Source organism: Pyrus communis, chromosome 3 (genome assembly GCF_963583255.1).
Source record: "Pyrus communis chromosome 3, drPyrComm1.1, whole genome shotgun sequence".
Lineage (NCBI taxonomy): Eukaryota > Viridiplantae > Streptophyta > Magnoliopsida > Rosales > Rosaceae > Pyrus > Pyrus communis.
The window spans coordinates 11652502-11664119 of NC_084805.1; the positions used below are offsets into that span (position 1 = coordinate 11652502).

Consider the following 11618-nt stretch of genomic DNA (forward strand, 5'->3'; position numbering starts at 1 on the left):
ACAATTCACTGTAGTGTATGCTTACAATTTTACTTGTCAATTTGAATTCCAAGATTTGTATAATTAATAAACACAAATTTAAAAATTTAAATTATTTGATAAATAGAGTTATAATAAACATCGCCATTTGATAGTGGGCAAAACTGAACTCCAATTAGTTTCCCAAAAAAAAAAAAAAAAAAAAAGCACTCCAATTCCAACGTTATTATTCAGACGGCTTTTCAAACTTTTTCACTCTCACTTTCTTATTAAAACCCTACAAAAAAGACACTCCACTCAGCTCCATCGCCGCTGCCGCTGCACCATGGCCTTCTCCGAGTTCCGACCGCTGGACGAGAAGGTCCTCATAGAGTACATAAAGGCCACGCCTTCTCTCGCTTCTAAGCTCGGCAACAAGTTCGACAATTTAACCATCAAAGAAGTTGGCGATGGCAATCTCAACTTCGTCTTCATCGTCGTTGGTTCTTCTGGTTCTTTCGTCATCAAGCAGGTAAATAATTTTTAACCATTTGGGTAGTAATTGGTTCTTGGTGTTTGATCCAATTGTACTAATGGGTTTGTGGGATTTGATTAAATTTTGTTGGGTCCTACTCCAAAGTGTTTAATTTGTGTTCTAAGATTTTGACTTTGATAGGGGTAAAATTAAATCAGTGAGCTTTTGATGAAATATGTTAATGGGTTTGTAGTGTTAGATCAAATTTTGTTGGGTTCAACTCCAAAATATTTTTCTTGGGTTCAGCTCCAATGGGGTCTATGTTTTATTTAAAAATTTTTTATTTTATTTTTTATTTTTTTATTTTTACTTTGATTGGATGAAAATGTAAAATTAGTGAGCTTTGGATGTCGTCTGATGAAATACGTTGATTGGTTTTGCAGGCTCTTCCATATATCCGTTGTATTGGTGAGTCATGGCCAATGACAAAGGAAAGAGCATATTTTGAGGCATTGGCACTTAAAGAGCATGGAAGTTTGAGTCCTGATCATGTTCCTGAAGTGTATCATTTCGATCGGACCATGTCTTTGATCGGCATGCGCTATTTGGAGCCCCCGCATATCATACTGAGAAAAGGGTTGATTGCTGGAGTTGAGTACCCCTTGCTGGCCGACCACATGTCCGACTATATTGCAAAGACTCTGTTCTTCACATCCCTCCTGTATCACAATACCACAGACCACAAAAAAGCTGGTATGTAATGTTTTCTTTTAGTTGATTTTGGTTTGCTTTCACATAGTTGTCATGTGCGTTTTTGTCATACACCTATGTCGCATGAGAAAGGATGTTTTTGTCCTGGATCTTGATTGGTTGAACATTTTGGTCCAATTCCAAAGTGGTATTGTTTTGAATCCTGCCAATACTTTGATTTGGTTGCGAGAGAAGAGAATAATCATGCACCATGTTCTCCAGTTGTGGTTCATAATTGGTTCGCTCATACGTTTGCCAAAATAATTAGGAAAGTCATTGAGTTTATAGAATCATTGTCTTAGATTGATAATCTCTTGTTGAATTCTGTTCAGTTTAACACATGCCGTGAGAAAAGGAACTTGACTTGAACCTTAGTATTCTAAAATTGATTTCAAAGTGTACAGATTCAATTCCATTTCAGTTTTGCCTCATGAACAATCTGCTTTTGTATATCTATCATAACTCATCTTCATGCCCACTTTCTGCAGTTGCCGAATTTTGTGGCAATGTGGAGTTATGCAGGCTCACTGAGCAGGTTGTTTTTTCTGATCCTTACAAAGTATCTCAATATAACCGATGGACTTCTCCTTATCTTGATTCGGATGCTGAGGCTGTGCGGGGGGATAATGCTTTGAAGCTTGAAGTTGCTGAGTTGAAATCCTTGTAATGAAACTATTGAATCTTTGTAGCAGTAGTACTCTCTATGTCATGTTTTCATTTTAATTGTCATTTGAACGATCAAATTGCCTCTTCTGTAGGTTCTGTGAGAGAGCACAAGCCCTAGTACATGGAGATCTTCACACTGGTTCTGTAATGGTGACTCATGATTCAACTCAAGTTATAGATCCAGAGTTTGCATTTTATGGACCAATGGGTTTTGATATCGGAGCTTTTCTGGGCAACTTAATTTTGGCTTTCTATGCACAAGATGGGCATGCTAATGACCAGAATGATCGAAAAGTATGTCCTGGTCCATTTCATCTTAAATCATTACCTTTAACTCGTTGCTTTCTACTATTCTTTTCTTCTTGATGAATTGGTTTCAAGTTTTTCAGTTCTTGTGACGTTATTTTGTTTTTCAGTGTTATTTGTCTTTTGCATATAATTTGTTATGTTGTATTTCAGTGTGATGATTCTAAATTGTTGTTAAGTCATTTAGTTCTGTAAATGTATATTGTTATTGTTCCCCTGTGTCACCTATCAAGACCTTCCTAATCATCTTAGCTATCACATTAAATTGATCTTCAAGATTTCTCAAATAATTTCATTACCTTCATGTTTGTGATTTGTATTTTCGTTTTTGAAATGTAACCCGGTGGAGACTGGAAATGTTGTATTTTGATAACCATCCATTGGATGGTTGTGGACTGGAAATGTTGGCAACATCTGCTAGATGTTTCAGCGTAAGAAGCCGTCTCAGTTTCTGTAGTGAAATCGGTTGTCACCTTATGAGTGTTCAAGTTGAAGAACAGATTAAAAATTAGAGAACGCCACCTCTTCAGTCAGTACTAGTAAAGTTAAAAGCTTGATTCTCTTAAGAGTTTTTTTAGAAACTTCTTAGGAAAAGGTAAAAATCAGAGAAGAATGTGATCCCAATTCAGTTTTCAAAATATAAGCTGGATTATAATTTATTTGTCAGATCGAGATTTGAATAGAACGAATAGATGTAGAATTTGTCCTTCACATTCGACGGTGGATTTGAGATTTGCTTTAGTTTCAATAGAAGAAAGAGCATTGCTGTTTCTGGAATATAACGTGTGCTGTTTTTTTTTTAAAATACATTTTGAGTATTTGGAATTCCGGATACTGTTTTGGTTGCCAGATAGTTTAGATTTAGTTATTGTTAATATTGGTATTTAAAAATGGTTTCCTACCGATGCCTGTGCCTGGCTTATGATGATCCAACAGCAGGGGTGTTTGTGCAACTAAAAGAAAACTTCATGTAGTTTCATCATAATTTCCGACTGTATAAGGCCTGTTCTATAGCATGTTAAACCTAAGAGTTATTGAGTAATAGTTCCAAGGGTGGAGCTAGGAAAGTTTATATGGGTGGGCCATCTTTCCTTTTGTGTTCGAGGTAGGCTACTTTTATCAAAGAAGGCTGTGCTAATTTCAAAATTAGACTAACTTTGGCTTATAAAACCACACGCTGCTTTCTCAAATTCCAAAATTTAGGCTATAGCCCAGCCTAGCCATACTCTACAGTTCGACTTGCTATTATTAGTGTTTAGTTGTGGTGTGGTGTGATGGTCTTGTATGAAATTTGTTTTATGATGCAGGCATACAAGGCTTGGATTTTGAGGACAATTGAAAACACTTGGAACCTTTTTGACAGAAAATTCCTTGCACTATGGGATGCGAACAAAGATTCTGGCGATGCATATCTACCTGCAATTTATAACAACCCTGAGCTTGTACAGCTTGTACAAAAGAAATTTATTGAAGATCTGCTTCATGACACCCTTGGATTTGGTGCTGCAAAAATGATAAGGTGAGAAGGCAGACCGCATATTTCTTTGGTTCTTGCATTTGATGTTTTTGCACAAAAGAAATTTATTGGAAACTAATAATGAGATCTATTCAGAATCATGATCATGCATCGTTCATTTACTTTCATTCTTAACTGGAATCCTCTTCTCCGAATCGTTGGAATGGCCCATATGCACAGACTGCTTTCTTGTTTGTAGTTTTGTGCCATTCTTACATGGTCTCTTAACTTCTTACCTGTTACGTCTGTGAGATTTTTGTTTTAGTAACTCAGTAGTCATTTTAAAACCAAGGGGGAAGAGCTTCTAGACCAGAAAACCCCGTGCGTAAAATAAATATTCCACTGTGAAGGATGGCCTACAAGAATAAACACCACAAAAACACACACACACACACCGTGCATCAAGAAACTGTTGAATTAATTTCGATAATACTGCTTTTATTTTTGTTTTTGACAGGCGAATCGTTGGAGTTGCACATGTTGAAGATTTTGAGTCAATAGCGGATGCCAGCAAGCGTGCGGGTTGCGAGCGTCGAGCTCTTGAGTTAGCAAAGCTACTTCTCAAGGAGAGGAAAAGATTTCAGGACATTAATGAAGTTATTTCAGCAATTCTTCAACACCAGTAACGTAACGACTTCTGAGACGGTTCTATGACAAATTGGCAGTATGTTTGATAATTTGAAACAGTGATTTCTGGGAAGAAATATACATATTTGGTGTGGCTGCTTGTAATTCGATTTCGTAGGGCCATGAACTTACCCAAAACACGGCACAGAGGAATCGGAATGCTACCGTGACAATAAACTCGTTTTATGAAAGAAGTTTCGAAAAGTTTTTGGCCAAGTTCCACAGTTTGTATTGCTGTCCTTGCGATTATCCATCATAGTTCTACAATTTATTTTGCCCATATTTTCGTAATTCTGACCCTTAATTCTCCTTTATTTAAATCAAATGACTTGAAAAAATTAGAGTTTTTATCGTTAATAGCTAAAATTTAACACTTAATTTCATAAATGTCATTTTTTATAAAAGTTTTCAAATGTACCAGAAAACTCATGTGAATAGACTTAAATGTCCTAAAAATTCAAAACCTAATTACATAGAAAAGCCAAAACCCTTGAATAGATCTCGTCTACATCTATGTTCAAAATGCGAGGCCACAAAGGGATTTGATAAATGTTGTAGAGCAATTGCGGGTGTTGTTCAACAATCAATTAAAGGAGTACGAACTTGAAATTTTCTCACTCATGTCTAAAACTCAATCGTTGCCGTTGATACAAGATCGACCTAAAAGAGTATGTTTTATTCAATCAATTTAGCAGACATGATATTGGTTGAGGCTTCTAACTCATTGGAATCAAATTCCAATCTAATTCCCAAGAGGATCATCCCAATTTTATTCTTTCTTCCCTGCCAATCTAACTAATCTACAGCACCTATTTGTACGCTCTAAATTGTTGATCTCAAATCGTCCAATTCTGATCATGTTGGCATTCAATTTTAGTTTTGGATTTCTTTGGAACGATTGAACTTCTAATAGGGTTTTGTTTCTTATGTTTATTTGGTTTTAATTTTGAGGGTATTTAGGTCTTTTTAAGTGGTTTTTCTGCTATATTTGAAATATTTTATAAAAAATGACATTTATGAAATTAGGTGTTAAATTTTGGCTATTATTGATAAATACTATATGTAAAAAGTGAAAAGAAGTATGTAGAAATCGTTTATCATTTTTGTCATTCTTTTCTTGTGAAAGAAAAGGAGGTACAAAAAATTCCACATCATCTTAGTAATATTGTTCCGTTACTAGAACTTTAATGGAAAAAACCTATTCTCCAATGACTTTTTGGCCAAAATGGTTCCTGAGATTTGCCTAACTCCTCACTATAGTTCATGAGATTTGAAATCAATATAAGTGGTCTTTGAGATTATCCACCATCAATCATTTTGGTTATTCGGTGAAAAATTATGTTAAGTAAGGATCAAAATGACAAAATTGCCCTCATTTTAATAAACAATAGGTTAAAATTATTTGACAAAAATTTAGGGTTTTTTTTTTTTTGTCATTTTATCCTTATTTTATGGAGATTTTTCATGGAATAACCAATGTTTTATTGTGGACAAGCTCATGGACTAATTTTATCGATTTCAAATCTCAAGGATCAAAGTGAGGAGTTATGCAAATCTCAGGGACGATTTTGGTTAAAAGCCTTCTCCAACGGCAAGTGTATATTGCAACTTGATTGGAATTTAACCATCAGTTTGTGGAAAGTTGGAAACCTATCCAATTGCAGTAGATTGATATTTTGCCCTGGTGCTAAAGTAACCATTTTGTTGCTCTTACTTTATATATATAGATAGATAGATTAGCATCACAAATTCCTCAAGCCTTGTGGTTAACTGGAGGATCAATTAGAGCTACTAAAAACCCCTAAATTAGCTAAAACCCAGATAAGTGTCAATATCCTACATATACAACACAAAAGAACAATTGGTAAATACCTGGGTATTCATAGCATTGTGTTCTGGAAAGATCCAATTAATGAACAAGAATTATTAAGAAGAGTGAAACAAAAGTTAGCTGGGTTGAAGACGAATACTCTTTCTAAAGCAGGTAGATTAACTTTTATTAAGTCTAATCTAACTGGTATGCCTAACCATATGATGTCTTGCTTTAAGTATCCCCCTCGTGTAACAAAGAATTTAAACAAGGAATGTAGGGATTTCTTTTGGGGAAGAGATAGGAAACTTTATCCTTTAGCTTGGGATAAAGTTTGCATGGCTACAGACCAAGAGAGGGGGGGGGGGGGGTTAGGAATTAAAAGAGTGGATCATTTCAATAATGTTTGTCTAGCTAAGTTAGGTTGGAAAGTTCTAAAAAATGAGAATAGTTGGTGGGCACAAGTGGTTAGAAGGAAATACTTAAGGACTAATGATTTTTTAAGTTGTAAGGTTAGACAAAACTATTATATAGCTTGGAAAAGAATTTTAAATAGTAAACATGTTATCCACATGGGAATAAGATGGGTGGGGTAATGGTAGGGACATCCTTTTTTGGACCCATCGTTGTGTTTTTCCTTATCCGCTTGCCCACCTTATTCCAGTTAATCAGCGTCAGAATATTAATTGGGAAGCTAAAGTTTGTGACTTTATTGATAATGAGAACTGGGACAAAGTTCGGCTTTCTCAAGTATTAGATTCAGATGTTGTGAAAAAAAATCTATTTGGTAACTATTCCCTTGCAGAATAAGGAAGATTACTTCATTTGGGATCATTCATCAACTGGTGAGTTCTCAATTAAATTAGCTACTTGGATTCTTAGTAATCAAAACCACGAAGTGAAGACAAAAGCTTCTTAAGAGGATCTGGAGGTTAATCATTCCCCCTAAGGTAAATTTTTTTGCATGGTTGCTTATTCAAGGAAAATTGCATACTAAGGTAAGATTGAGTAAATTCATTCAAAATACTAACAAAGATTGCCCGTTATGTGGCAAGGAGGAAGAAACACAAAATCATCTTTTTCGGAATTGTGATTTTGCAAAAGAAGTCTAGAAACAATCCGCATTAAATACACGATGGAGTAATGTTGGACATACAAATGATTTTTTAGATTGGTTAGAATTAATTAACAATGATGAATACAGTGGTTTGATTGAACTTAGTAAGGCTCTTCTGAATTGTTGGCAAATTTGGAATGATAGGAATAATAAAGTTTTCAGAAGTATAAGTCCTCATCCTGCTAGAAGTATTGCCATTGCCGCTAGAGTGGGTTTATATTATTTTGAGGCCAATCGTAAAAGGACTAACAAAAGCAACCTATGTAATCAAACAAACATTCGTTGGAAGCCTCCGCCCCAAGGTTTTGTGAAGTTAAATTTTGATGGCTAGGTTTGTTTAAATAAAGCGGCTGTTGGGTTTGTTTTAAGGAACGAGGCTGGACAACCTATTGGAGCTGGTGCTTTCAATCTCGATGGGGCCACCATTTTGCTCGCGGAACCCACTGCTTTAAAGGAGGACCTTTCTTTTGCCAGGCACAAAGGTTTGAGAAAGCTTGTGGTGGAGGGGGATTCCAAGCTCATCATTTAGGTGGTGTAGGGGGAGTGGAACCCCCCATGACATCTTATACCGATCATTGAGGACATCAAGTGGCTAGCGTCGGGATTTCAGTGCATTTGATGACATCATATTTAGGAAGGCAAATTTTGTCGCAAACAAATTAGCTCACGTGGGTCTATCAGTGACGAATCCATATTTTTGGGATTATTGCCTTCCTGCTTCGACCATGCTTTTCGATTTGATTGTTTGGGAATCGGTTGTACTAGAAGCTTTTTCTATTTAATGAAATCTTTTTTCTTGTAAAAAAAGACTTCAAATAAGTGTCATATCATAGAATATTATGTTTTCTTTATTAAAATTTTTGGCTAGATGTGTTGTCTGACTATAAACTATTGATTATATCAAAATTTTTATTTAATTTAATAGTAATGTAGAACACAAATTGAGAGTCTGATAACATATACAAATAATACTATTGTACAAATGAATTGGAACCATTTATTTATGATCAATAGATTAATACGACATTTTATTTACTTAAATCAGTCCTTGCCCTGCATGACAACTTTAAATTATGGGAAGAGATTCTCTTCTCATCTATATCTCTAGAGTCCAGGGATCAAATGATTCTGACTCTTAAAATTTGATCTTATGGCCAAAAACAGAGAAGTTAGTGAAAACTTTTGAAAGTTACAATAGTTTTTGACAGGAGGATAAAAGTTTAAAAGCCAAGATCATTTGATCCCTGGGCTGCCGATGTATAGATCTAGAGAGGATCTCTTTCCTTAAATTATTGGGAGTATTTTTATTCATTACCATTTAATGTGGTGTATGTACACCATCCTATTTATCACAGTTACATGAGTTTGAATTTCGAGATTCGTGTAGTGGATAGTTACAAACCTTAAAATTCAAACTCATCTAATTGTGATAAATAGGGTGGTGAGCATACACCATACTAAATGGTGATGAGCAAAAATGCACTCTAAATTATTGGCTACAGAAGCACTACAATTTAGTTTCCTGCATACTTGGCCTTGTACTCTCTCCAAAGCTGATCAACATTCTTCCCCAGCAAATCAACAAAATAATCAGCACTATAACCATTCCTCAATTTCTTATTCATTTCAGCAACAAACCCATTTTTCAAACTATTCAAATAGTCCAGAAACCTAGCAGTGACATCGTACCCCTGGTCCCATCTATCCCCCTGCCCGGGCTTAACCCAGTGACTTGGCGCGTACCCGGCCTTCAACCTCACGTAATCAGCTATACCCTCAATCAGCCCCCCCGGGGCTTGAGAGTTCCCATTCCATTGCCAGACGTGCGTTGACTCATGGTAAAGCACACCGGTGATCTCACTCTTCACATCGCCGGAGTAACCAGCTATGTAGCTGGCGCTGACGTGGATCTCGTTGTTGATGGTGTACGCGACCCCGGTGATGTTTTCAACGATTAGGGTGACCTTGGAGACACTCTTTCTGTCGTCGGTTGTTTTTTGCTGGAACAAGCTCCATATGAAGTTGGTGGCGGATATTAGGGTTTGCCTGCTGTACTCTGCTCCGATTTCATTGTTGAAGCGGATTCCTCCGGGGGTTCCTCTGGCGGTATTTGTGACGATGTAGTCGACTGCATGGGTGCCAGGAAGGAAGCCTGCTGCTAGTGTTACGAGCAAGGAGAGGAAACAAATATGGTGAAATTGAACCATGGTTTGTGACTAGTGAATTAAGTTAAGCTAGTGCCTTTGGTTTTTTTACTTCTGGGTTCTGTGCAAATTTGCCATTCTTTGGATGGTTTATATAGAGAGCTATGTGTACCACTATATTCAACGTCAACTTTTTAAATTTATTTTAAAAGATATTAATGAACTTTTGAGTTTTCTCTTTTTCTGTCGTTCAACATTTCTTTGTAGATGCTAGAGAGATTATATACTTAAATTATATTTTGCAGACAACATGATGTGACAGTTGATAATTGGATTACTTATTTAAATAATTAAAAGAGGTATTTAATCATTAATTGCAACATCATATAGTCTACAAAATATGATCTAAAAACATGATCTTACCTATCACCCCCAAATAGCTTCCTAGTAAGGGTGGATCTAGAAAACCGAAAAAAATCGAACCGAAACGAAATGAAATTGGTTAGTTCGGTTTTGATAGTTTAGAAACCGAAGCGAATTGAACCAAACCAAAGATTTAAATCGGCATCCTTTTGCAATTTTACTAACCCCTGTACCTTTGGCTTATATGCACTTTGGCTTTCACAGAAAGAAAGGAATTTCAAAATTTTATCCTTGGCAGGTATCTTTCAAATTCGAATTAAGCCAATGCTAAATTATTAGTTGTGGAGGATTAGAGATTGAAGGCACGTTTGGGTGGTCTGCTGAGTCGCTGAATCTCCTCTCTTGATATTTGGGTGGATCTTCCGTTTACTTCGTTTGTTTTGACATGTGATTAGGTTTGTGTCTTTTTGTTTTTGTTATTTGCCAAACGGAAACTAGTTCTGGGTTGTGTTTGATTCTTCTATTTGTTTTAACTATGATGGACAATGATACACCCTGAACTCTTCTTCCAGATTTTTATCTGAGCTACATACACTTAAAATATATTACTGTCTATGCAGTCAGGTTGCATATTGTGGGATTTGGGATTAAAAATTTGAAATAGAGTTGGGGTAGATTTGGCTTGAGGAATCATTGTGAATTATTACATTTATAAGTTACTGACTTAAAAAAAACATAAGCTGTTATGCCTTTAAGTTCCTCTTATTTGCCTTTAAGCATTGTGAAACGATGTGAATTATTATTAGCCAACTTAAGTTCATTGCTAGTAATGCAAGTTTCTCTTATTTGCTAAGCTGCAATGTTGTGTGACGCTAGACATCATACATGTTGTGTGACGTTAGACCAAATCGAACTGAACCAAACTGAAATTGAGAAAAAATTAGATCGAATCGAACCGAACAATACTTTCGATTTGGCTTTTGATTTTGGCAAAAAACTAACTGCCCCTACTTCCTAGAGTAACTAGCAGCTGCACACCAAAAAGCACTAAAACGAGGTAGAGAACGATTTCAAACTTCTCGTGAGAGTGAGCCCTAGTTAAACTTACAAACGCATCAACAATAAAATAAACTTTCTTCATCACATGGTGAAACATGTAGCCTTTATATGCTCATAATATATATGTTATCCGAAATGTCTATTTCTCGTATCTTGAATTGCGAAGAGGCTTTAATATGTAGGACGATACCTTATAATAAGGGATTTGAAATCCTTTCTATATCTCACTGCACGGAGTTTGAGGACACCAAAAAATTCAGACGGTGAGAGATGTGAGGTTGACAAATGGAATGAGTTAATGTGTAATTCAATTTAAGTGGTTCATATTTCTTGGTCCTTGAATTCTGAACAATGAGATCTTGAAAAGATCTCAACTCATAATAAGGGAGCTTGCTATGTACCATTGACCTTGACTTGGACTCGGCCTTTTTTGCCGTCTTGGAACCCAGCTGGTTATAGATAGACATGGTCATAGAATCAACCACCCCTTTTCCTTGTTCCCGCCATATATTTTATATCTAGGTTGGAAAATTGCCCTGACCATTTTATTTTATATTTTACTATGATTACTTTACATTTGAAGAACACTATGAAAACAAGAAAACAAAAGCCTGATACAAAAACAAATATGAAAACCAACAACAAAAAGACACGAAAATGTGTAAGCACCACCAAAAAAAACACCTTTCTAGACAGAAAACATTTGTCGGATAAAAGTGGATTCCGTCGCCCAAAACCTTAGACGATGGAAGTTTGTTGGAAAAGGATGGTTGCACAAAACCTGTCGCTCGAAGCCTTATCCGACGAAAATAGAAATTCGTCGGATG

General features: G+C 36.0%; 2 protein-coding genes across 2 annotated transcripts; one reads left to right on the forward strand and one right to left on the reverse strand.

The window, feature by feature from the left end:
* Positions 1 to 230: 230 nt before the first annotated feature.
* On the forward strand, positions 231 to 4514 carry LOC137728937 (methylthioribose kinase-like). Its single transcript, XM_068467749.1, has 6 exons — positions 231 to 490; positions 877 to 1186; positions 1672 to 1846; positions 1942 to 2143; positions 3463 to 3674; positions 4129 to 4514. The coding sequence occupies exons 1-6, from the start codon at positions 305 to 307 to the stop codon at positions 4295 to 4297; spliced, it is 1254 nt and encodes a 417-aa protein (XP_068323850.1). The 5' UTR covers positions 231 to 304; the 3' UTR covers positions 4298 to 4514.
* A 3672-nt stretch (positions 4515 to 8186) lies between these two features.
* On the reverse strand, positions 8187 to 9504 carry LOC137729927 (uncharacterized). The gene has a single exon (XM_068468977.1). The coding sequence runs from the start codon at positions 9430 to 9432 to the stop codon at positions 8740 to 8742; it is 693 nt and encodes a 230-aa protein (XP_068325078.1). The 5' UTR covers positions 9433 to 9504; the 3' UTR covers positions 8187 to 8739.
* Between the last annotated feature and the right edge of the window lie 2114 nt (positions 9505 to 11618).